We start from the raw sequence: 27526 nt of genomic DNA, 5'->3' as shown, positions 1-27526 counted from the left end.
TCTCTCTCTCTCTCTCTCTCTCTCTCTCTCTCTCTCTCTCTCTCTCTCTCTCTCTCTCTCTCTCTCTCTCTCTCTCTCTCTCTCTCTCTCTCTCTCTCTCTCTCTCTCTCTCTCTCTCTCTCTCTCTCTCTCTCTCTCTCTCTCTCTCTTCGCCAATTGCCCTCAATCAGAAACAGCTGCCCTCCTCTTCCTCCTCCTCTCCTCTTATCTTATCTTCCTCCTCCTCCTCCTCCTCCTCCTCCTCTCTTCTCTTCTCTTCTCTTCTCTTCTCTTCTCTTCTCTGCCCTTCTCTTCCCTTCTCTCCTCTCCTCTCCTCCTCCTCCTCTCTTCTCTTCTTTCCTCTCCTCCTCCTCCTCCTCCTCTCTATTCTTCTCTTCTCTCTTCTACATTTTTCTTCTCTTCTCTCCTCTTTTCTTCTTTTCTCTCGTCTCCTCTCCTCAAAGATTACACTTACATTTCCTCCTCTATTTTTCCCACATCTCCAGATCCCTCACAAACCGCTCTCTCTTCCCTTCTCCTCCTCCTCCTCCTCCTCCTCCTCCTCCTCCTCTTCCACTAAAACATCTCTCCTTTTCTCTTCTCTTTCGTCACATTTTTTCCTTCCTTTACAATTCTTTCTTCTTATGTTCTTATGTTCTTATGTTCCTTCCTTTACAATTCTTTCTTCTTCACAGTCCTTCCCTCATCACAGCCGTTCCTTCTTCACTATCCTTCCTTCTTCACGACCCCCATATCCTCCCGTCTACACACCTTTTCAATCTACGACATCTTCTTTCCTGGTTTTAAATGATCAACTAACCATTCTCTTTTTTTTCTCCCTTCATTAGTCTTCCTTCTCGCCTCCGTATCTTCCCTTCTTCACATCTTTATTTCTTAACTCACATTTTTAGTCTTGCCATCTTTTTTATAGTAGAGGAAACGGTTTAAGGGAAAAGAAAGGAAACAATAACGAAAAAAAGGCCGCTGCTCATAAGTCCATATCCTTATCTTCCACGAATCTAGATAACGAATGATACATCTTCCTTCTTCCTTACCCTCTCCTCTTAAGTTTCAAATACCCAATGATCCGCTCTCTTCCTCCTTCTTCTCCCTTCCACACCCTTCCTCTTTCATAGTTCCTCTCGTCTCCACCTCCATCCTTCCTCACAACCGTCCACATCCTCTCCTCGTACAGTTCTGAATCACAAACTCTTTTCCTATTTTCCACATCCTCCTCGTTTCCATCTTCCATCTTCCATCTTCAAACTATATTTAGCATTAGTTAGACCTCATCTTGACTATGCGGTTCAGTTCTGGTCACCTTACTATAGAATGGATATCAAAATGTTAGAATCGGTGCAGAGGAGGATGACTAAGATGATTCAGGGGTTGAGAAACTTAACATACGAGGAAAGACTCAAACAGTTAAACTTGCATTCTCTAGAAAGGCGAAGGGTGCGTGGAGACATGATCGAGGTTTATAAATGGATGAAGGGCTTTAATAAGGTAGACATTCATAAGGTTTTGTTGATTAGAGAACCGGGTAGGACACGAAGTAATGGGTTTCAGCTGCATAAATTCAGATTCAACAGGGACACAGGCAAAAATTGCTTTACTAACAGAGTGGTGGATGAGTGGAATAGGCTGAGCAGTCATGTGGTGAGTGCCAATACAATTGTCACATTCAAAAATAGATTAGATAAATTCATGGACAGCGATATTAGGTGGGGTTAGATACACGGGAGCTTAGGTTAAACGGAGCTGCCTTGTACCTCTTGCAGACTCCTACGTTCTTATGTTCTTATGTTCATACAGTTTTACATTACTAACGATCCACTCTTCCTCCACTCTTTTCTCCTTTCCACGCGTTTCCTTCTTCATAGATTCTCTCGCCTCCATCTACTTCCTTCTTCACAGCCTTCCCTATCCTCTCTTCTCACAGTTCTAAATCACTAACGATCCGCTGTCTTCCTCCTTCTTCTCCCTTCCACGTCCTCCCTTCTTCATAGTTACCCTCGTCTCCATCTTCCTTCTTCACAGCCTTCCTTATCCTCTCCTCTTAAGTTTCAAATACCTAATGATCCGCTCTCTCCCTTCTTCTTCCTTTCACGACCTTCTTTCCTCATTATCTTTCTCGTCTGCATCTTCATCCTTCTTCACAACCGTCCACATCCTCTCCTCGTACAGTTTTACAATACTAACGATCCACTCTTCTCTTTCCACCCTTTTCCTCCTTTCCACACTCTTTCCACTCTTTTCCTCCTTTCCACAACCTTCCTTCTTTATAATTCCTCTCGCCTCCATCTTCTTCCTTCTTCACGACCTTCCCTATCCTCTCCTCTCACCGCTACACCACTAACGATCCACTCTCTTCCTCCTTCTTCTCCCTTCCACGTCCTCCCTCCTTCATAGTTCCTCTCGCCTCCATCTTCTCCCTTCTTCACAGCCTTCCCTATCCTCTCCTCTCACCGCTACACCACTAACGATCCACCCTTCTCTCCCTTCCCCCGCAGCCCCCGACCACTTCAGGCCCCGCGTGAGCTCGCTGCCGGAGAAGCCCTACAACCCAAGGGATGCCGAGGAGATCTACCGCCTCCGCTCCTTCTCCATCACCTCCAAGGGCATCATCAACAGGGGGGACTCCATCATCTCCAAGCGGTCGCGGTCCAACACCTCCGTCTGCTCCACCACCTCCAGGTAAGACGCCCAGGTGTTTGGTGGAGGCGGTGAGTGGGGGTGGGTGGTGTTGAAAGGGGAGGAAGGAGGGGGTGGGGGGAGTTATGTGTGTGTATGTATGTGTTTCTCTGTGTGTGTGTGTGTGTGTGTGTGTGTGTGTGTGTGTGTGTGTGTGTGTGTGTGTGTGTGTGTGTGTGTGTGTGTGTGTGTGTATTATGAATGTATGGGGGGTGTAGATATGTGTATGTAAGGGGTGTACATGTGTGTGTGTGTGTGTGTGTGTGTGTATATGTGTGCGTGTGGGGGGGGGGGAGGTGTAGTTCTGTATGTAGGAAAAAGTAAAAGGAAAAGGAGGAACAATAACAGGAGGAGGAGGAGGAGGAGTCAAGGATGGAATAGATCATTACTTGCGGCTTACCTTACCTGTGTGTGTGTGTGTGTGTGTGTGTGTGTGAGAGAGAGAGAGAGAGAGAGAGAGAGAGAGAGAGAGTTTAAATATAGACTCTCAAGGTCAAAATGGAAAAGATTTAACCCAACATGACCACACGCAACCCATTCCAATCCCTTTCCCTTCCCCTCCTTTGTCATTCCATTCCTCTTCCCTCAAACCCGTCAATTCCCTCCCCATTCCCTTCCTCCTTTTCCTAATGCAACCCTATCCCTTCCTCTTCCTCTCCCATTCCCTCTTCCCCCTATCCTTTCTTCTCCCCTTTCCATTACCTTCCTTTCCCTTAACCTCCCTTTCCTTTCCTCCCTCAATCCTCTACCTTCTTTTCCTCACCTGCCCTTTCCTTCCTCCTCCTTCTCATCCCCTTCATTCCCTTTCCCTTTCACCCATTTCACCTGCTCTCCATTTCTCTCCCCTTTCCATTCCACCTCCCAATTCATTCTTTTATCTCATTATTCTTTCCTTCGTCTTTCATTTCTTTTCTATTTTCCATTTTTTTTCCTTTTTTTTCTTTTTTCTTTTTCTTTTTTTCTTTTTCCTTTTTTCTTTTTTTTTCTTTTCCTTTTTTCTATTTTCTTTCTCCATTTTCCTTTTTCTATTTTCTTTTTTCTTTTTCCTTTTCTATTTTCCTTTTCTATTTTGTTTTCTATTTCTTTCCTTTTCTATTTCATCTTCATCTTCACTTTCCTATATTCCCTTTCATTCCCTTTCTTCTTCTTCTTCCTTTAACATTCTATTCCCTCCCTTTTCTTTATCTCCTTTATCTACCATTCCCTTTCTCCTTTCCTTCACTTTTTAATCTGCTCAACCAATTTTTTTCTTCATTTTCATTTATCCTTTCATTCCTCTTCTCCTTCATTCCTTTACCTGTTTTTCCATTCCATTTTCTTCATCTCTCCTTTATCTAATATTTCATTTCACTTTCCCTTCATTCATCTACCTTCTCTTTCATTCCCTTTCTTCATATCCACCCATCCTTTCATTCCCCTTTCTCTTCACTCTAAAATCTCTTCTTCAGTTTCTCTTCTTCACTCCATCAGTCTTTCTCTTCCTCTTCATCCCTTTTATCATCTCTTCTACCTTCTCTTCCATTCCCTTTCTTCATCTCCTTCTCTTTCCCTTCCATTCCCTCTTTCCCTTCACTCTAAAATCTCTTCTTCAGTTTCTCTTTACTCCATCAGTCTTTTCCTTCCTCTTCATCCCTTTAACCTCTTCAACCTTCTCTTCCATTCTCTTTCTTCGTCTCCTTCTCTTTCCCTTCCATTCTCTTCCATTCACACCCCTTAACTTCCTCTCCCTTTCCTCTCCTCAACCCCTTCACTTATCTCCCTTCCCTCCCATCTCCTTCCTTCATCAACCACTCCCTTAACTTAACCTTTTCCTCGCGTGACCTGACCTCCTCCGCGTGACCCTGACCCTCGCGTGACCTCCAAACATAAAACACCTTTCCAGGCTCTCGCTCACCTGGCCGCTGTATCCACCTGGGGTTTACCTGGTGTCGAATGCAGTGTTAGATTTACCTGGCCAATTTGAGTCTGTATCCCTCCTCCCCTTCCCTCCCTCACCTCACCTCTCTTCTTTTTTTATCCCTCTTTTTTATTCTTCTCTCTCCACTTTCATCTTCCATTTCCCTTCTTCGTCTCCTCTTCCTCTCTTTCTTTATGTCTTTCTCCCTATGTCACTGTTTCATCTGATTCTCCTCTTCCTCTTTCCTCTTCTTCTTTCTTTTTTTATTCCTCTCGTTCTCCACCTCCTCCTCTTTTTCTGTTCTTCTTCTTGTGTTCCTCTTTCGTTTAATCCTATCCCTCCTTTTCTTTCCTCTTTTCTTTCCTCTTTTTATTCTTCTCTTCCGTATTCCTCCTCCTTTTTCTACTTCCTTTCCTCTTTTTCTTTCTGTCTTTCTTCCTGTCATTCTTTCGTCTAATCCTATTCCTCTTTCTTTTTTCTTTTCTTTTTTTAGTCTTCTCGTCCCCCTCCTCCTTATTTTTATCTTCCTCCTCTTCTTTTACATTCCTCTTCCTCCTCCTCCTCCTGCTCCTCTTCCAAATACTTTTCCTTATATTTTTCCTCTTCCTCTACCTCTACCTTTTCTTCCTTTTACTCTTACTTTTTCTTCTATTCTTCCTTCCCTTCCTCTTCCTCCTCCTCCTCCTCCTCCTCCTCCTAATTCTTTCTTACCTTTTCCTTAAGTAGACAGACAGCAAATAATTAGTAACGATTAACGAATCAACAACTCTCTCTCTCTCTCTCTCTCTCTCTCTCTCTCTCTCTCTCTCTCTCTCTCTCTCTCTCTCTCTCTCTCTCTCTCTCTCTCTCTCTCTCTCTCTCTCTCTCTCTCTCTCTCTCTCTCTCTCTCACACACACACACACACACACATTCCTTTGAACTCTTTTCCCATTCACACACACACACACACACACACACACACACACACACACACCGACGCACTCACGGCCCGGCACCTGCAATACACACACTTACCCTTATTGGGACGACACACAGGTGAGCGGACACGGACAAACACGCGGACAGACACAGACAGACAGACACCAATAGACAGATGCTAATAGACACACACAGACAGATAGATGAATGGATAGACACTTTGGATACATAGAGAGAATTTTGCAGGAACGCGATGGATATTATGATTTGCCATTGTGCTGACAGAAAATGATGAGCAAGATGAATTATAAGAAGGAGGAGGAGGAGGAGGAGGAGGAGGAGGAGGAGGGGGAGGAGGAGGAGGAGGAGGAGGAGGAGGAGGAGGAAAGAGGAAAGAAACAAGATATTTAAACATCTTTCCAATATTACTTTGATCATCCATTTCTTCTTCAAGGTCTTTTTTATTCCTTTCTCTTCTATTCCCTTATTCTTTCCTTCATTCTTTTTATCTTTTTCTTCTTCTCTTCCATTTCTTATGCAAACCCTTACGTCCCTTCCATCTTCCCACTATCTTCTCTTCCCCTCTACCCTTACCTCCTCCCTCCCTCCCTCCCTCCCTCCTTCCCACCCTTCCACCCTCCTTCCCTCCCTCTCTTCCGCCCTCCCTCCTTCCCTCCCTCCCTCCCTTCGCTTCTCCCTTATCTCCTTCCTTCCTGGGTTTTCCTTCCTTCCATCCTTCCTCCAATTTGGTTCCATCACTCACGGCTGTCGATTATTTAGACCGTGTGTGTGTGTGTGTGCGTGTGTCTGTGTGTGTGTGGGGGGGGGGGGGTGAGGTGCGTGTGTGTGGGTTTAAGTGAGAGATAGATAGAGAGATAAGGAGAGAGAGAGAGAGAGAGAGAGAGAGAGAGAGAGAGAGAGAGAGAGAGAGAGAGAGTTGGTGTTGTGTGTGTGTGTGTGTGTGTGTGTGTGTGTGTGTGTGTGTGTGTGTGTGTGTGTGTGTGTGTTTATACGTAAAGCAATTTGGTCTGAATATATTAATTGTAAATGTAAATTGATTATAATATGCGATTAAATGTTGTGAAATACGAGAGAGAGAGAGAATATATACATAAAAAGGTCAGTGGTATTCTCTATTCATGCTGTTCATAGTATACATGGCTGTTGTTGTTGTTGTTGTTGTTGTTGTTGTTGTTGTTGTTGTTTGTATAAGTGTTGTTGTTTGCGGTGTTTGTTGATGGTATTGTTGTTGTTGTTGTTGTTGTTGTTGTTGTTGTTGTTGTTGTTGTTGTTGTTATTGTTGTTGTTGTGGTTGTAAATGTAAGTGATGTCTATCTATCTATCTATCTATCTATGTATTTATCTATCTATCTCCTTTGACGGCTATTTCCTTCCGCTCTGCTTCTAATTTCTCTTATTATTGCTTCCCTGAGAATTCCCGAGTCATTAACCATGTTTGTGAATGTGTGTGTGTGTGTGTGTGTGTGTGTGTGTGTGTGTGTGTGTGTGTGTGTGTGTGTGTGTGTGTGTGTGTGTGTGTGTGTGTGTGTGTGTGTTATCTAGCTTATGCCAAGTGTCTCTTTTTTATCTAACGCTCAAATCTTTTATTCCAGCTTTTTAGTAATATTGTAGTCACGTGCAATCTGCTTTAATATCCTCAAAGTCATCTCTCTCTGCTTAATGATATGCTACTAATTATGATGTGCTTTTTATTATGATGCTGTGTTTTTTTTTTTCACGTAAGCAGGTCATGTTTGTCGCTGGCTCAAGGGAATGAAGGCAGTGTTATCCTCTCTTCTGTAATCTGTGTTTCTCTATTTGCTAATTAGTATGTTCTTATAAGATAGGCAAGCTAGTGTTTCCTCTTCCTTCCGCTTTCAATGTTGTGGATCTTTACACTTTTCTATAGACCAAATTTTCTCGTTAAGTTTTGGGTAGGTTAGTGCAAGCTCTCCCTTCGGCTTTCAATGTTGTTATGTATCTCTACACACTTTTGTATACCTAGTTATCTCCGTAAGAGTTAGGTAAGTTAGTGTTTCCTTTCCTTTCCGCTTTCAGGGTCATATTCTTAAACCTTTTGACACACAGACACACCTATTTGACAAGGTTTTCGTAGGAGTCTTAGGCATTTGCAGAAGTAGCTTAATGACCCTGCTGGTAGTCGGACCCTTCTTCTGTACCGTGAACCTAAAACAACACTAACTAGACGCATAGCACTCGGAGAGTGCACACCTCCGTCAAAGATCGTAATGAAAATTGGTTTCGGAATTTGATGATTTTTTTTTTTTGTAAACTTTGACTTTGGGCGAACTTTTCGAGGTCAAGGTCAAAGGTCAAGGTCAAGGCCATGCAAGGTGCGTCTTTCCATGAGCTAAAATATGAACAAAGTCTGAAGTCTCTACGATGATGAGAACCGAAGTTATGGCCAAAAATATGTGAATCCGACGTTTTGTGCGACCTTGACCTTGACCTTTGACCTTTGACAAAAAATGTAATGGGTTCTATTCTGGATTAACACGAAGCTTCCCTGAAAAATTGGTTGAGATATCCGCAATACTGTGCACAGGAGACTGCCCACGAACAAACAAACAAATAAATAAACATACCGACCGGACCGAAAATATAACCTCCTCCAACTTCATTGGCGGAGGTAATGAAAACCCGGTAGTTTGACTTTTCTTCTGTACCGTGAACCTAAAACAACACTCATGAGAACCCGATTGCTCTCCTTTTTAGCCTTTAGAAATAGTTGATGGGAGAGGAGGAAGCGTCTGACAGTATTGACCTCAGTGCTGCTATGGACCTCTATGCCACTCTGTATCTAACGATCTTCTTATGTGGTGGACAAGTTAGTGCTATCTCTCCCTCCGCTTTAAGTGTTGCTATGGACCATTCTCCCGTATCACCGAGCAAGGAGATGAACAGTAATATCCCTCATAGATTACCAGTTATAGGGACGTCAAGTGTATGTCGTTCGTTGTCGTCTTCCTTAATGTTTTTTTTCCTCCTAGTTTCCGTCTCAAGTTCGCCTCCTCACGCTCTAATCCGCCTTAGTGTCTCCGGAACATCTAAGCCAAATTCGTTTCAAGCTTTGTATGGTGTGTGATCTTCTGCTTCATCTTTACTCCCCTGTCTTTGCCACTCCAACTGGTTATAAACATATGTGAGAGACCAGGGCCTGTGTATTCAGATGTCCCTGCCTCACATCAACTATTTCCAAATGCCAAAAAGGAGATCAACAGCGTCCTAATGAGTGTTTTTTGTAGATTCATGGCACAAAAGAATGATCAGGCTGCCAGAAGGGTCATAAAACTACCCCTGCAAATGCCCAACACTCCTACGATTGCCTTGTCAAATGTGTGTGATTGGGTGCAGAAATGTTTAAGAAAATGGCACCAATGTTGTTTACGGAAGTCTACGGTACTGGCCAATCGAGTTTCACTTACACGGCCGTACCCGATTAATTCACACGACCACTTAGCATTCTGAATCGGCAGCATTCAGAAAAGGCTGTGTAACTCTACGGTACAAACCAACCCCATTTCAGTTACATTGTCACTATCCCCTAACACGGAAGACTGGTGAGCATTCTAACACCTATAATTTAAACTTAACATGCATTATAGACCTCACGAGGGACGTAATTAGATTCATGGTACTCGCCACTACTCTCTGACGCCTATATTCGTAAGCTCCACAGGCGCTATGGGCATCCAGAGGGTTTGATAAAGTCTGCGTTAACCGCCCATACAGCTTAACTTACTGAACATGGCTACTAATCTGCTATTGATCCAGAAGACAAACTAGCATTCTGAGAGCTGTACTTCTGCTTAACACGGGGCTTGCAAAATAACCACACCCCTACACATTTCGTATTACACGATGACCACCAGGCAGACGTGTTACATGCATGGTAGCCTTTCATCACTCGAATATTGGCGACTCTTTGCTACTTTCTTTTATATGAACAGCGATTAGCGGGCGTTTTTATATCCTCACTTTTTCTGTCCTTGAGTTGTTTCCTTCACTGTAAAAAAGTTTCAATCCTTAGTATCGTGAATGTATTCCCAACGTATAATTTGCATTGCGGCGTCACTGAGGCGTAATAGAGTGGACGCTTATTGGACCCTGCTGGCCGTGCTATTTCTGACTGTCACGCCGCTTTGTCCTCATATTCTCACCATGGTAACCTTTACGTGAGCCTTGCCGAGGATTTAGCAGGCACCCGATGCCACTCAACTTTCCATTCATTAAACACGGCGATATATACCCGATCCAATACTCCCTTTGAACGATGTGACAGTTATTGTTGGAGTTCGTGATACATTGACGCAAAAACCCAAGCAGTAAACCAAAAGATGGCGCCACTATAAACACCTACCTGCGCCAATCCGGGCTGGGGCCGGCAACCATCCAGGCCCCTCAGGCAAGGCTACCGGCGCTATAGGCGTAGACATAAAAAAAAAGTTTTATATATATATATCTCATGATCAGGTGGTCTGGTGGGTTAGTTTCAAGCCTTGGAAGTGCATCCAGCCTTATGTCCCGAGCCACAGCCTCTGAACAGTGATCTCAGATGAACAGAGGCAAAACGCTGGGACAAAGAAGACGAAGAATGTTTTCCGTGATGTGGCACCGTATTCATTGAATACACAAGGGGCGATTTCCACAGTTTACCGTAATGTGTTTGCAAGCCCCCAAAAGAGATACTTAAGACAGGAAACTATTCTAAAATGTTTGGATTTCTTAGCTTTTTAACGGTAGGCTACAGGAAGCAGCTCAAGGGTAAAATCAAAAGCAAAACTGGGCCGCTAATGACTGCACATGTAGAAATAAGAAAAGAAAAAAATGAGGTCACAGTACATGAAATATCTTTAGTGTCTGGTGCCGCGTAGAAAAAAAGACCTTTATGGAGAATGTAGTTTGTGATGTTCATGTGAAGCTAAACAATTTAAGAACACTATACTGGAAACCTCTTCAGTATTTTGTTCCTCGTAGAAAAACTGAACCCTTGTGGAGAGTTTCATGGATAGCTTGGTGTGGCCGCTTGTAAGGACACCGTGTTTAGCCCCCAAAGCCAATTAAAAAAGAGAGTGAAAATTTCTTGCATAGTATTTAAAGTTTATATATAAGATAGAAATTTAAGGAATACAGGAAATCTCTCAAGTAGAAAACGACCATTATTTCCACCCTGTAAAGTTTTAGGTGCTCAAAGTAGAGAGGAGTTAAGAAATTTGGTGACAATACGCAGGAAATCCCTTCAGTATCTTGTGCCGCGTCGAAAACCTGAACCTTTACGAAGACTTTCATAGATAGCTTGGCGTGGCCGCTTATAGGGACACTGTGTTTAGCCCCCAAAGCCAATTAAAAAAGAGTGAACATTTCTTGTATAGTATTCGATGCTCATATATAAGATAGAAATATGAAGAATACAGGAAATCTCTCAAGTAACAAGCGACCATTATTTCCACCCTGTAAGGTTTTAGGTGTTCAAAAGTAGAAAGGAGTTAAGAAATTTTAAGACAATCAGCAGGAAATCCCTTCAGTATCTTGTGCCGCGTCCAAAACCTGAACCTTTACGGAGACTTTCATGGATAGCTTGGTGTGGCCGCTTATAAGGACACTGTGTTTAGCCCCCAAAGCCAATTAAAAAAAAGAGTGAAAATTTCTTGTATAGTATTCGATGTTCATATATAAGATAGAAATATGAGGAATACAGGAAATCTCTCAAGTAACAAGCGACCATTATTTCCACCCTGTAAAGTTTTAGGTGTTCAAAAGTAGAAAGGAGTTAAGAAATTTTATGACAATCAGCAGGAAATCCCTTCAGTATCTTGTGCCGCGTCGAAAACCTGAACCTTTACGGAGACTTCCATGGATATTTCGATGTGGCCGCTGACAAGGACGATGTGTTGGGTCGTGGCGGCGGCCCAGCTTCCTCCCTCCAGTGTGATTTACGGTGCTGACGCGTTTTCGCCTCACGTTTCTGTATGATTTTCGGTGCAAGTCCATCCCCGACGCGCTGGAGCATCGGCATTCACGGCTCACCACGCCAGGGAGTCACATAAGCCTGCGTCCACGGTGCACCCCCCTCACTAGGCCACCAATGATAACACACACACACACACACACACACACACACACACACACACACACACATACTCTCTATCTATCTATTTTCCTATCTATCTATCTATCTATCTATCTATCTATCCATCTGGTTGTCAACACTAACACGCATACACACACATAGTTTCTATCTATCAATCTGTCTATCTATCTAACTATCTATCTATCTATCTAACTGATCACCAAGAACACACATACATACATATTCTGTCTATCTATCTATTCATCTATCTATATCTAACTATCTATCAATTAATCTATCCATCTGTCAATCTATCTTTATTTCTCACAAACACACACACACACACACACACACACACACACACACACACACACACACACACACACCTGTTGCTCATTCATCTCTCCCTCTCCCTCTCCCTCTCCCTCTCCTCTCCCTCTCCCTCTCCCTCCCTTCCCTGCCTCCCTCCCCACATCTTTCCTTCCTCGATTTCCTCCCCAAACTCCCACCTGTTGCTTCCTTCCTCTCTCCCCTCTCTCCTCTTCCCTCCCTCCCCTCCCTCGCCCCCAGACCTTTCCCCACAGTCCTCCTCCCAACACACACGCACATAAAACACTGAGGAAAGGAAAAGGAAGCATAGAGTAGGATCCTGTCCACCTAAATATCTCTCCTACCTATCCAAGTAAAGGTAGGGAAAGGTAGGGAAAGACAGAGAAAGGGAGGGAGGAAAAATAGAAGGTAAATAATGGTAGGGAAAGGAAGGGAAAGGGAGGAAGCGACAGAGAAAGGGAGGAAAAATTAGAAAAAAAGACAGAATTAGGAAGGGAAAGGCAAGGAAAGGTAGGAAACGACAGAGAAAGGGAGGAAAAATAGAAAAAAAGACAGAATTAGGAAGAGAAAGGTAAGGAAAGGTAGAAAACGAAAGAGAAAAGGGAGAAAAAACAAGAGAAAGGTAGAGAGAGGAAAGGAAAGGCAAGGAAAGTCAGGGAAACAACAGAGAAAGGGAGGAAAAACTGGAAGGTAAAAACAATTACATAGAAAAGGTTAGGGAAAGGTTAAAGAGAGCAGGGAAAGGTAGGGAACGACACAGAAAGTTAGGAAAAGATAGGGAAAAATATTAATAGGTAAGGAAGGGTAGGGAAGGTAAGCGGAGGGAGGGGACCATCTTCCCGTCTACTTGTCTGTCTGTCTGTCTAATTAAAAGTAGGGAAAGGTAAATAAAGGCAGGGAAAGGGGAAGGAACCGTTTACCTATCGAACTGAGGAAAGGAAAGACAAAGAGAAGAAATAACAGGAGGTAACCGTCTTCCTGTCTACCTGTCTATCTAATTAAAGGTAGGGAAAGGTAAAGAAAGGCAGGGAAAGAGGAAGGAACCGTTTACCTATCGAACTGAGGAAAGACAAAACAAAGGGAAGAGATAACAGGAGGTAACCATTTCCCTTTCTACCAGTCTGTCTGTCTAATTAAAGGTAGGGAGAGGTAAGGAAAGGAAAAGAAAGGTGCTGTCTACTTATAAAACTGAAGAAAAGTAGGAGAAAGGGGAAAAGTGAAAGGAGGGGTGCCGTCTTCCGTTCTCCTTGTCGCTGTTGCTATCTGTCCCTGTCTGTCTGTCTATCTAATTAAAGTTAGGGAAAGGTAGGAAAAGGTAAAGTCCTGTCTAGTAGGGAAAATCAGGACAGAGAGGAGAGGTGATATGAAGGGGAGGACTGTCTTTTTGTCTCACTGTCGCTGTTGCTATCTGTCCCCTATCTGTCTGTCTAATTATAGGTAAGAAAAGGTAGAGAAATGCAGGGAGAGGTAAAGTCCTGTCTAGTAAGGAAAGGCAGGACAGAGAGGAGAGGTAATATGAAAGGGGGGACTGTCTTTCTGTCTCTGTCGCTGTTGCTGTCTGTCTACCTGTATGTCTGTCTGTCTATTTAAATAAAGGTAGGGAAAGGTAGGGAAAGGAAAGGAAAGTTAGGACAGAGAGGAGAGGTAATGTGAAGGGGGGGACTGTCTTTCTGTCTCACTGTCGCTGTTGCTATCTGTCTCCATGTCTGTCTGTCTATATGAAGGTAGTGAAAGGTAGGGAAAGGGAAGGTCCGGTTTTCTTAAGATGATGACAACGGGGCGAGGTGACGGGAGGGGCGCCATATTCCACTCTCCCAGTCGCTGTTGCTATCTGTCCCGTCTGTCTGTCTGTCACTAGTGTGTATGGAGAGGGAGGCAGCAGACGGTCGAGCTGCGTGTCAACCTCCATCATCGCCGCCTCTCTTCCTCCCCCCCTCCTCCCCTGGTGAGTCTCTATCTCTATCTCTCTCTCACTCTCACTCTCTCTCTCTCTCTCTCTCTCTCTCTCTCTCTCTCTCTCTCTCTCTCTCTCTCTCTCTCTCTCTCTCTCTCTCTCTCTCTCTCTCTCTCTCTCTCTCTCTCTCTCTCTCTCTCTCTCTCGTATTAACTAAAATGTATGAATTATAAAACCCTTTTCTTGATGACTATTATTCTCAAGTTCTCTCAACGGAATAACTTTGTCCATAATAATACTTAACCTAATCCTCCTTTTAACTATATTATTCTCTAAGTGTGTGTGCATGTGTGGGTATGTTTGTGGCGTGCTAAAAGGGTGTTCATCGCTCCTTGTTCGTTATATAATGTTTGGTGCTCTTAAAGTATGTATATGTAAACTAAACTGAGAAATACGTTACATTACACCTTTAAATTTTCTTTGGTGTACGTATATTTTACACACACACGCACAAACACACACACACACACACACACACACACACACACACACACCTGTTGCTCATTCATCTCTCACTTTCCCTCTCCCTCTCCCTCTCCCCTTCTCCCTCTCCCTCCCTTCCCTACCTGACTCTCCACATTTTTCCTTCCTCGATTTCCTTCCCAAACTCCCACCCGTTGCTTCCTTCACCTCCCCCTTCCCCTGTCCCCTTATCCTTCCCTACCATACCTACACCCCTCCCTCCCATCTCCCCACACCCTTACCTGCCCTATGTTTCCCTACACCTCTCCCCTTTCCTCTCCCCGCACCTCTCAGTCCTGTCTTCCATCGCCTCTCCCCTTCCCTCTCTCCCCACCTCTCCTTGTACTATGCCTCCCCATATCTTTCCTCTCCCCTCCCTTTTTATTTCTCCCTGCACGACGTTTCCCCTCACCTATCCCCTCCTCTCTCTCCCTTACCTATTCATATCCTTTCACACCTTTCCCTCCCCCCCCTCACACACACACACACACACACACACACACACACACACACACTAATTCACACTATTGGCCACGGGAAAGTCAGGAGTTAGTCACGTTACAAATCACTTCAGCGTCACGGCCCATCGGTAAGGGATCAGACTCTCCTCCTCCTCCCTCCTTAACGCTTTTTGTAACTAAAGGAAGGAAGTGTTAGAGAAATCAATAAATACACTTATAAAAAGATACGAGATTGAGGTTCTTAGTAAGTTTCTCCTTCCTCATTTATGTCTCGTGTAAAAAAGAAGGAGATACGAAACCAATCCATTAATACCCTCGTGAAAAGGTACAAGATTTAGGGTTTTGGTAACTTCTTTCTTCCTCATTTCTGTCTCGTGTAAAAAGGACAAAGGAAATGCAAAACCACTCAATTAATACCCTCGTGAAAGGATACAAGATTTAGGGTTTTGGTAATTTTCTTCCTCTTTCCTGCGCGCTGAAAATAGGTGAAGTAAAGATGACTTATGACGAAAAGATACGAGATTGAGATTTTTTGTAAGTTTCTCCTTCGTCATTTCTGTCTCGTGTAAAAAAGACGAAGGAAATAAAAATAAAACAATCCATTAATACCCTCGTGAAAGGATACAATATTTAGGGTTTTAGTAATTTTTTTCTTTCTCATTTCTGTCTCGTGTAAAAAGAAGGAAATACAAAAACAATCCATTAATACCTTCCGTGAAAGGATACAATATTTAGGGTTTTAGTAAATTTTTTCTCTCTCATTTCTGTCTCGTGTAAAAAGAAGGAAATACAAAACCAATCCATTAATACCCTCGTGAAAGGATACAAGATTTAGGGTTTTAGTAATTTTTTTCTTCCTCATTTCTGTCTCGTGTAAAAAGAAGGAAATACAAAACTAATCCATTAATACCCTCCGTGAAAAGATACAAGACTTAGGGTTTTAGTATGTTTTTTTTCCTCATTTCTGTGTCGTGTAAAAAGAAGGAAATACAAAACCAATCCATTAATACCCTCGTGAAAAGATACAAGACTTAGGATTTTGGTAACTTCTTTTTCTCTTTCCTGCGCGTTGAAAATAGGTGACGTGAAGATGACATCACTCAGTTAAAAAAAAAGAATGGATGCTCTACGTTCTTTGCAGTGGCTTAGTAAAAAATTTTCTTCCTCTTTCCTGTGCGCTGAAAACAGGTGAAGTACAGATGATGTCACTCGGTTATAAAATGAATGAAGGCTTTATGTTTTTTTTTTTTTTCAGTGTCTTTCCTTCTCCTTCCTGTGCGCTGAAAACAGATGAAGTACAGATGACGTCACTCGGTTATAAAAGAATTAATACTTTACGTTCTTTTCCCTGGCTTTTCTTCCCCTCTTTCCTTTACGCTGAAAACAGATGAAGTACAGATGACGTCACTCGGTTATAAAAGAATTAATACTTTACGTTCTTTTCAGTTGGCTTTTCTTCCCCTCTTTCCTGCGCGCTGAAAACAGATGAAGTACAGATGACGTCACTCGGTTATAAAAGAATGAATACTTTACGTTCTTTTCAGTGGCTTTTCTTCCCCTCTTTCCTGCGCGTTGAAAACAGATGAAGTACAGATGACGTCACTCCGTTAAAAAGAATGAATGCCTTACGTTCTTGTCAATGGCTTTCCTTCTCTATCACGTTCGTTGTAACAAGAGGAAGGAAATTAAGAGAATCAGCAAATACGTTCAAGAAAGACTCCAAGCTTTACCTTTCCTTTTTTATATAACTTTCTCCTTTCGCAATTACTTTCTCCTCTTTCCTGTTCGTTGTAGTCAGAGGAAGGAAAAAAAAGATAATCAATAAATACGCTTATGAAAGGATGCAAACATTTTTCTATACTCATTTTCCTTTCCCTTTTCCCGCTCGTTGTATAAAAGATGAAGAAAACATAACCTCATTCAATTACCAAACTTATAAAAGGAAAAAAAGCTCTACGTTCTTTTAAGTGACTATCTACCTCCTCTTTGACGTTCATTGTAAAAAATTAAAAATATATAAGCTCAATCAATTACCGCACTTATAAATTAATAAAAAAAACTCTACGTTCTTTTCAACAGCTATCTCCCTCCTCTTTGACGTTCACTGTAAAAAGATGAAGAATATATAAGCTCAATCAATTACCACACTTATAAATTAATAAAAAAAAACTCTACGTTCTTTTCAACGGCTATCTCCCTCCTCTTTGACGTTCACTGTAAAAAGATGAAGAATATATAAGCTCAATCAATTACCACACTTATAAATTAATAAAAAAAAACTACGTTCTTTTCAACGGCTATCTCCCTCCTCTTTGACGTTCACTGTAAAAAGATGAAGTATATATAAGCTCAATCAATTACAACACTTATGAAAGGAAAAAGGATGTAAGTTATTTTCATTGACTGTCTTCCTCCTCTTTCCTGTTCACTGTAAAAAGATGAAGAAAATATAACCTCAATCAATTACTACACTTACAAAAGGATAAAATCTCTCTACGTACTTTTCAATGGCTTTCCTCTTCCTTGTTCATTGTAGCCAAACGACGTATATAGGTGTGACACGCATCGTTAAATTCTAACTATATATTACGATGATGCAAGTGTGCGGATCCTCAGAGTATTCGGCGGAGGTCATGAACAACACAGACTTTTCTTCACTTTTCTTGATGACTGACAACTCACACATCAAAGAAAAATTCGAACAGTCAGCAAATAAACTAATGGAGCTAAACAGAAAAGGCTGACCCAAAAAACTAAGAGGGAGGGAAGGAAAGGAAAGAATGGGAGGGAGAGGAGGAAGGGAGGAAAGAAAAGGAAGGAATCGAAGGGACGGAGAGGAGAGAGAAGATAAAGGAAAATAAATGAAGTAAAATATCAAAGGATGAGAGAAGAATAAAGAATGGAGGAAGGATGGAAAGAAGAATGCAAGGCAGAGTAGGCTGGAGTAGGTAGGAAGACACCTACCGAACGGGCGCAAGCCACTCCCGGTGAGGTATATATGGGAGGTGAGAAGGGAGCTGAAGCCCTCCAAAGACCCTTCCCATGTCCTCACTAACCGTTTCCCTATTGTCTCACCAACACCGGAGAGTAGTTCAGCATGCTCTCTAAAGACAGATCCTCTCTTTATCCACACCACACTACATTCACACAACATATACACCTTTTCCCAAAATTAAAATTTCAAAATGGCGCACATACACCAAGCCTCGGAGTCCCCGCCTGGGGGGGGGGGACCACAAATTCCCCCAGGGAGGACTCCCCTTCTGGCTGCCGACCCGAGAGGTCTCTTGATAACTCCTCTAACCTCTTTCTTCTCAATTTTTGCGACATTCGCGGTCTTCGCTCTAATTTTCATTCTGTGGAACATCATCTCTCCTCCTCTAAACCTCACCTTCTCTTCCTTACCGAAACACAGGTTTCTGAGGCTACTGACAGCAATCTCTACTCTATTCCCTCCTACTATCTCTATCCTAAATTTCAATCCAAAGCTGGTTGTTGCGCCTACGTGCGCAACGACATCACTTGCTCTCGTGCCCACGACCTTGACTCTTCTGAATTTTCCACCATCTGGCTAAGACTTCATTGTCATTCTATTACTAAATACATCTGTGCTGTTTATCTCTCACCTAACTCTACCAACTATGTAAAATTCTTTGACTATTTGAATTCTAAAGTGGAGCACATCTTGCCCATCATCTCCATCCTAGGAGATTTCAATGTTCACCACCAGCTTTGGCTTTCATCCTCTTTCACTGACCATCCTGGTGAACAAGCCTACAACTTTGCTATCCTCAACGACCTAGAGCAGTTGGTCCAGCACCCTACACGTATTCCCGACCGTCTTGGAGATCGGCCCAACATTCTAGACCTCTTCCTTACCTCAAACCCTTCTGCTTATTCTGTCAAACTGTTCTCTCCGTTGGGCTCCTCCGATCACAATCTTATTTCTGCATCCTGTCCTATCGCTCCTGTACACCCTCTGGACCCACCGAAGAGGCGATGCTTCTGGCATTTTGCTTCAGCTCGGTGGGACGACCTGATGATGAACTTTTCCATTCCCGTGGAATGATTATTGCTTCAGGATAGAGACCCTCTGTGTGTGCTCAGCGCATCACAGAGGTGATTATCTCTGGAATGGGCATACATTCCTCGTTCTTTCTCTACTCCTCACGCTAAAGAGCCTTGGTTTAATCACGCTTGTTCTCGTGCTGTCAATGATAGAGAGGTAGCTCACAAAAGGCACCAGAGCCTTCAAACTAATGCTAATTATGAACTTTACATTTCTGCCCGAAACCGTGCCAAATCTATTCTCCGACTAACCAAAAATTCTTTCATTAATAGAAAATGTCAAAACCTTGCTTTCTCTAACTCTTCCCGTGACTTCTGGCATCTAGCCAACAACATCTCCTCCACCTTCACTTCTTCATCTTTCCCTCCACTCCTCAGTCCTGACGGCAACACTGCCGTCTCATCTATCTCTAAGGCTGAACTCTTCTCTCAAACTTTTTCTAAAAACTCCACTCTGGACGATTCTGGGCATATTCCTCCTACTCATCCCCCCTCTGACTCCTTTATGCCTGTTATAAAGATTCTTCAAAATGATGTTTTCTATGCCCTCTCTGGCCTCAATCCTCAGAAGGCTTATGGACCTGATGGAGTGCCTCCTATTGTCCTTAAAAACTGTGCCTCCGTGCTATCACCCTGCCTGGTCAAACTCTTTCGCCTCTGCCTGTCAACATCTACCTTTCCTTCTTGCTGGAAGCATGCCTTCATACAGCCTGCGCCTAAGAAGGGTGACCGCTCCAATCCCTCAAAATACCGTCCTATAGCTTTACTTTCTTGTCTATCTAAAGCTTTTGAATCAATCCTTAACCGGAAGATTCAAAAGCACCTTTCCACTTCTGACCTTCTATCTGATCGCCAGTATGGGTTCCGCAAGGGGCGTTCTACTGGTGATCTCCCTTAACTGACTCTTGGTCATCCTCTCTTAGCCGTTTCGGTGAAACTTTTGCTATTGCGCTGGACATATCAAAAGCTTTTGATAGGGTCTGGCACAAATCTTTGCTTTCTAAACTACCCTCCTACGGTTTCTACCCTTCTCTCTGTACCTTTATCTCCAGTTCCCTTTCTGACCGTTCTATTTCTGCCGTGGTAGACGGTCACTGTTCTTCCCCTAAATCTATTAACAGTGGTGTCCCACAGGGTTCTGTCCTATCTCCCACTCTTTTTCTGTTGTTCATTGATGATCTTCTTTCCAAAACGAACTGTCCTATCCATTCCTACGCCGATGATTCCACTCTGCATTACTCAACTTCTTTAATAGAAGACCCACCTTCAGGAACTTAACGACTCAAGGCTGGAGGCTGTAGAACAGCCTCAGACCTTACTATTATTTCCGATTGGGGCAAGAAGAACCTGGTGTCCTTCAACGCCTCAAAAACAGCTTCTCCACCTATCCTCGACACAATCTTCCAAACAACTATCCCCTATTCTTTGACAACACCCAGCTATCACCTTCCTCAACACTAAACATCCTCAGTCTATCCTTAACTCAAAATCTCAACTGGAAACTTCATATCTCATCTCTTACTAAATCAGCTTCCTCGAGGCTGGGCGTTCTGTACCGTCTCCGCCAGTTCTTCTCCCCTGCACAGTTGCTGTCCATATACAGGGGCCTTGTCCGCCCTCGTATGGAGTATGCATCTCATGTGTGGGGGGCTCCACTCACACAGCTCTTCTGGACAGAGTGGAGGCTAAGGCTCTTCGTCTCATCAGCTCTCCTCCTCATACTGATACCTCTTAAATTCCGCCGCAATGTTGCCTCTCTTTCTATCTTCTATCGATATTTTCACGCTGACTGCTCTTCTGAACTTGCTAACTGCATGCCTCCCCCTCCGCAGCCCCTGCACTCGACTTTCTACTCATGCTCATCCCTATACTGTCCAAACCCCTTATGCAAGAGTTAACCAGCATCTTCACTCTTTCATCCCTCACGCTGGTAAACTCTGGAACAATCTTCCTTCATCTGTATTTCCTCCTGCCTACGACTTGAACTCTTTCAAGAGGAGGGTATCAGGACACCTCTCCTCCCGTATTTGATCTTCCTTTCGGCCACCTCTTTTGTTTCTTTTTTAGGAGCAGCGAGTAGCGGGCTTTTTTTTTATTATTGTTTTCTTTTTTGGTGTGCCCTTGAGCTGCCTCCTTTGTTGTAAAAAATAAAAGAGAGAGAAAGAAAACAAAACCAATCATGTAATCCCACGTCATCAACCTGGAAAGAAACACAATGAGCAATACACCAAACGAGCCATGTAACTATAAACAGCTGACCTACATAACTGATCTAAATAACTAACAAAATATATAACTATCCCCAACGTAATCAGCTTAGAACGGGACACAATAAACAAACTAAATGAGGTAAACAGAATCAGCTGACCTTTAGAAACACAACAGCAATAAAAGAATCGAAACAGCTATAGAGGAACCGGTGGCCTTGACTTGATAACGTGGACTGAATAATAAATAAACTATAATAAAAATAATATACTAAATGAGGTAAACAGAATCAGGTGACCTATAGAAACACAACAGCAATAAATGAATCGAAACAGCTAAAGAGGAACCGGTGGCCTTGACTTGATAACGTGGACTGAATAACCAACGAAAGCAATAACAATTCCACGCGTAATAAGTCTCATCACTCTTGAACTAAACAAAACAATCGATAAAATAAAGAAGCTAATATGAGGCAACTAACCTGAATAAATAATCGACGTAAATAACTGACACTAAACAGAAGTAGGAACAGATCAACACTTGTACACATTAATTATCTAAACCATTTTCTCTCCCTCTTCTTTCTCTTCCCTTTCTTTAGCAGTTTTCTTCCTCTCTCTTCTTATTATTCTTTCTCCCCTTTCTCTGTCTCTATAATAAAACAATAAACCATTCCCTCTTTCTCCTTCCTCTTCCCTTTCTTCAGCAATTTCCTTCCTCTCTTTTCCTCTTTTTCTTTCTCCCCTTTCTCTCTCTATAATAAAAGCGTAAACCATTCTCTCTCTCCTTTCTCTTCCCTTTCTTCACCCTTTTCCTTCCCCTCTTCTTTTCTTTCTCCCCTTTTTCTCTCTCTATAATAAAAGCGTAAACCATTCTCTCTCTCCTTTCTCTTTCCTTTCTTCACCCTTTTCCTTCCCCTCTTCTTTTCTTTCTCTCCTTTTTCTCTCTATAATAAAAGCACGAAAAATTATCTCTTTCCTTTCTTCAGCCGTTTCCTACCTCTCCTTTCTTCTTCTTCCTTCTCCCCTTTCTCTCTCTCTTTAATAAAAGCATAAGCAATCCCCTTTTTCCTTTTCCCTCCTTTTCTTCATCCCTTTACTTCCTCTCTTTTCTTCCTTTTCTTTCTCCTCTTCCTCTGTCTCAATAATAAAAGCATAAACCTCAATCCCTCTTTCCCTTCTCTTCCCTTTCTTCAACCATTTCCTTTCCCTCTCCTTTTTCTTTGTCTCCTTTTTTTCTCTATAATAAAAACACAACAAAAATATCTCTTCCTTTTCTTCAGCCGTTTCCTTCCTCTCCTTCCTTCTTATTCCTCCTCCCCTCTCTCTCTCTCCACAATAAAAGCATAAACAGTTCCCCCTTAATAATCAGACTCGCACGAAACACAACACCACACAACACCGCTCACTAACAAAGATACACAGGAACGCTGAGCCATAAACTTGCGCCGCTCCCTCTGACGACCTCGCTGGTAATACGAATAATGGCTCGAAAATCGATAATTATGCTCCACTAATTAAGGTCTTATCGTATACCTGATATGCCCGGGGAGGGGAGAGAGAGGAGGGGAAGGGGAAGGGAGGGGAGAGAGTCAGAGGAGTGCATTATATCTGGCTTTCTGTGTACCTGTTGGAAGGAAGGAAGGAAGGAAGGAAGGAAGGAAAGAAAAAAAGGAAGGAAGGAAGGACGGAAGGAAGGAAGGAAGGAAAGAAAGAAAAGAAGGAAGGAAGGAAGGAAGGAAGGAAGGAAGGAAGGAAGGAAGGAAAGAAAGAAAGAAAGAAGAAAAAAAAAGAAAGAAGGAAAGAAGGAAGGAAGAAAGAAAGAAAGAAAAAAAGAAAGAAAGAAGGAAGGAAGAAAGGAAGCGGGGATGGAAAGAGACGCTGGAAAATGAGGGAGGAGAAAAGAAGAATAGTCAAAGGGGAGAGAAAGAAAAATAAGAAAAAGAGAGGAGGGAAAGGGAAGAAGGATGAGGAGAGGAGGGAAAGCTGGGAGCGGGCTGGTAATTAATACCTGCGAGTGTTTGCCTGTTCTTAAGGGGAGAGGGGGAGGAGAAAAAGAGGTTAGAGAAGCACACCGCCCACCTGGCTGTCTCTTCAGTCTGAGCCAGAGGTCGGCAACCCTTCATTCGGGAAGAGACAGTTTCGTCACACTTGCCAGAACAACGGTGCTGATGCTGGAGCCGCGGTGTATTATTGTGAATGAAAGTTACGAAACAGTAAAATTTTCATCCTCCATATGGGAGTTAGATAATGTACCCACAGAAAAGATAATCAAATACATTAAAATCGTAATAACAATAATAATAATAATAATAATAATAATAATAATAATAATAATAATAATAATAATAATAATAATAATAATAATAATAATAATAATAATAATTGCAGCTCTTATAAAAAAAACTATTACATTTACTAGCCCGCTTCTTTAACTTGATAAATGTCAGCAACCTAGAGTCAATCATTTATCATTTGTTACCACGACTGAACAAATGTTACACACTCTAAAATAACATGCTGAACGTACGTATATAATCTGACCACCATGGCGAGTTCAAGCTTCGATGTGACTTCTGCTCCTGAGTTTTTTGAAGAGCAGCTCAGTGTCTGGAACGTAGCTCTCATTTTTCTACGCTAATTAGGACGTTTATAAGTAGGTGGCAGGAGCCGCTCAGGTCCCTTCAAAGAGCCCCAGGTTGCCGACAGATGCTCTAAGAAAATGTAAGGAAAGGGAGGGAAAGCAAAGGAGAGATTACCGTCTACTAAGCAAAGGTAGAATAAAGAAAGAGGTAAAAGACGGCACTGTCATATTCTCTGCCTGTCTGTCTGTCTAGCTAATTAAAGGTACGGAAAGGTAGACAGAGGGAGGGAATTAGGGAGGAAGCGCCCACTTATACATGAAGACAAAGGGGAGAGGTGACAGGAGGGGACCGTCTTCCTGTTTACCTGTCTGCCTGTCTAGCTAATTAAAGGTACGGAAAGGTAGGCAGAGGAAGGGAAAGAGGGAGAAAGCGTCCACTTATACACAAAGACAAAGGGTTGAGGTGACAGGAGGGGACGGTCTTCCTGTTTACCTGTCTGCCTGTCTAGCTAATTGAAGGTGGGGAAAGGTAGGCAGAGGAAGGGAAATAGGGAGGAAGCGTCCACTTATACATGAAGACAAAGGGGTGAGGTGACAGGAGGGGACGGTCTTCCTGTTTACCTGTCTGCCTGTCTAGCTAATCAAAGGTAGGGAAAGGTAGGCAGAGGAAGGGAAATAGGGAGGAAGCGTCCACTTATACATGAAGACAAAGGGGTGAGGTGACAGGAGGGGACGGTCTTCCTGTTTACCTGTCTGCCTGTCTAGCTAATTGAAGGTAGGGAAAGGTAGGGAAGGGGAAGGAACCGACTAATAATGAAAGATAGGACAAAGGGAAGAGGTAGTATAGGAGGGGCGCCATCTTCCATCCTCCCTGTCGCTGTTGCTATCTGTCCCGTCTGTCTGTCTGTCACTAGTATGTTTGGTGAGGGAGGCAGCAGACGGTCAAGCTGCGTGTCCACCACCATCACCGCTGCCTCTCCCCCTCCCCCCCTCCTCCCCTGGTGAGTCTCTCTCTCTCTCTCTCTCTCTCTCTCTCTCTCTCTCTCTCTCTCACTCTCTCTCTCTCTCTCTCTCTCTCTCTCTCTCTCTCTCTCTCTCTCTCTCTCTCTCTCTCTCTCTCTCTCTCTCTCTCTCTCTCTCTCTTAATGAGTAGTTTTTTGTATGGCATCTGTTTTTCAATGTTTTTTTTTAATATTTGCTCGAGTTCCTACTCTCTCTCTCTCTCTCTCTCTCTCTCTCTCTCTCTCTCTCTCTCTCTCTCTCTCTCTCTCTCTCTCTCTCTCTCTCTCTCTCTCTCTCTCTCTCTCTCTCTCTCTCTCTCTCTCTCTCTCTCTCTCTCTCTCTCTCTCTCTCTCTCTCTGAATGATTTTTTGCATGGTATCTGTTTTTTTTCATTTTTTTGCAGGTATTTTTCCGATTTTTGCCTGTTTTATGAATCTCTCTCTCTCTCTCTCTCTCTCTCTCTCTCTCTCTCTCTCTCTCTCTCTCTCTCTCTCTCTCTCTCTCTCTCTCTCTCTCTCTCTCTCTCTCTCTCTCTCTCTCTCTCTCTCTCTCTCTCTCTCTCTCTCTCCACTAATGGTAAAGTAAATAGCTGATGAATGTTAACTAGAATAATTATAATAAATGTAAAAAGATATTTCTAGATTACTAATATTCTAAGTTTCTTTTAACATAAGTTTGTAAAATAATAATAATAATACTCAAATAATACTTGTAGACATAATATCCCTCCCCTGTATGTATTTCTTATGTATGTATGTATGTATGTAAGGGTATTCATCTCTCACTGTCCCTTCTAACATGACTGAGTCTCTTAAAATATACATAAACAGATCTAAAAATATATCCAAAAAACTATTAAACTTTCCTTGTGTGTGTATATTTGTTTGTGTTTGCAGCAGTGTTACCAAGAGCTTAACCCTTCACTTTTCCTCTCTTATATAATTAAAGTCTAAGTTCCCTGTCATAAATGTATATAATAAACCCCCAAAAATGTATATAAACCTAACTTAAGCATCCCTTCCCCAACTGTGTGTGTGTGTGTGTGTGTGTGTGTGTGTGTGTGTGTGTGTGTTAATTTATGTGCGTAGTGATAAAACTTCAATCGTTAACTTTTTTTCTCTAATATATAAAAAAAAATCCCTAAATTCTGATCATAAAGTCGCTAATTCAACTAACACTAAGACAAACAAACCCTAAACTTCCACTCTCCCTTCACGGCTAACTGTCCCTAAGTGCTGTTCCATCCTCCACCGCTTCCCTAAGATAGCAACAACCCTTTAGTTCTACGTAGCAAACCAACCAACTAACTCAAACTTAAACCGATCTTCAACTCTTCCTTCCCTTCAACTCTCTCTTGGCCTGTGCTTGGCGTCCCTCAAGGCGTTCATCTCTCACTGTCTCCCGCGGCAGCGTTAGCGAGGAGGCGCGGAGGCAGTCGGTCGGGCAGGAGGCACCAGAGCCGGCCCGCCCCTCACCAAGGTCAGTGCCGCGGCCCGCTACACTACCCACCACAAGACACACACGAGGTACGAGGTGCGACCCAGAAGTTCCCAATGCAAGAGCGGAACGGAAACTATAATAATCACCGCACACTCCTCTGGTCCAGAAGCCACGGCCCCTCCCTCAGCCTCCCTCCATAGATCCATATTAATTAAACCATGACATCTGTAGGAGTTGTGGGCCTCTCCAGGAGTAGATTTTTTACCCTGGTGGGAGTCTGACAAGGCTTCTATACCACTGACTCTATAACACTCTCCTGAGAACGCATTTTGCCTCTTGTTTTGGCCTCTATAAATAACTGATGTGGGAGTCTGACAAGGCTTCTGTACCACTGACTCTATGGGCCGTATTTTAAGACACCATCGCTTCTCACATCAACTATTTCTAAAGGTCAATGAGGGGATCAATCGGGTTTTCACGAGTGTTTTTTAAGGTTCATGGCACAGAAGAAGGGTCAAACTACCACCAGGGTCATAAAACTCCCCCTGGAAAGGCCAACAGCTCCTACGAAAGCCACGTCAAATATGTGAACTTGGGCGACGAAATGTTTTAAAATACGACTCTATAACTCTCCTGAGAACGCATTTTGCCTCTTCTTTTTTTGGTCTATAAATAACTGATGTGCGAGTCGGTAGCGCTTAACAATACCGACCTATAGTAACACTGACTCTCTACCCCAACCTCCTGTCAGCCAGCCAATCAGCTCCCACGGCTATATCAGAGTGGGCGTGGCTTCTTGACCAGCTTTTAGTGTACGGAGACTATAGCTGCCGGAACTTTTGGGTAGCACCTTGTACCGTACTAAAACACCTGTCTTACCTAACCTGCCTTAACCCCCTTACCTGCACACCTTCCTGCCTATCTACACACCTTATCACTGGGCAAAAGACAGCAGGTGATATTAACTCAATAGCTTTCCCTACCCTAATCTTTCCTTACCTGAATATCCTACATTCCTACCTACCTGCTTACCTTCCTACCTCCCTACACACCTTATCACACCTATCACTGGGCAAAGGCAGCAGGTGAAATTAACCCAACAGCTTCCTCACCTCCATCTATTCTAAGCAGAGTGTTACCGTACCTTTCACCTTACCTGGCTACCTAACATTTTACCTACATATGCACCTACCTAATCACCACACCTGTCACTATACAAAGGCAACAGGTGATATATTACCCAACAACTAACCTAACCTTCACCAACCTGAGTGTTATCCCACCTACATGAATACCTCCCTACCTTTACTTACCTTCCTCATCACCACACCTGTCACTGAGGAAAGACAACCGGTGATATTAACACTAAACACCTTGCCTACCTTCATCCTTCCCTACCTGAGTGCCCTGCCTTTCCTTCCTACCTGGCTACCTACCT

The 27526-nt window shown here is 43.0% G+C and overlaps 1 protein-coding gene across 3 annotated transcripts in view; it reads left to right on the top strand.

The window, feature by feature from the left end:
- LOC127005608 (GTP-binding protein GEM-like) overlaps window positions 1-27526 on the top strand; it is a 153874-nt gene that overhangs the window by 63929 nt on the left and 62419 nt on the right. For 2 of the 3 annotated variants that reach the window (XR_007758753.1, XM_050874564.1), the window contains exons 3-4: window positions 2493-2676; window positions 26029-26127. Coding sequence is in view for 2 of the 3 variants with exons in the window: in XM_050874564.1 (XP_050730521.1) it covers window positions 2493-2676; window positions 26029-26127 (283 nt within the window). In the remaining variant the exon portion in view is untranslated. The remainder of the gene's footprint in view (window positions 1-2492; window positions 2677-26028; window positions 26128-27526) is intronic. The other variant, XM_050874565.1, reaches the window with a different exon arrangement.

Source organism: Eriocheir sinensis, chromosome 30 (genome assembly GCF_024679095.1).
Source record: "Eriocheir sinensis breed Jianghai 21 chromosome 30, ASM2467909v1, whole genome shotgun sequence".
Taxonomy (NCBI): Eukaryota; Metazoa; Arthropoda; class Malacostraca; order Decapoda; family Varunidae; genus Eriocheir; species Eriocheir sinensis.
This window is presented reverse-complemented; position numbering and strand designations above follow the sequence as displayed.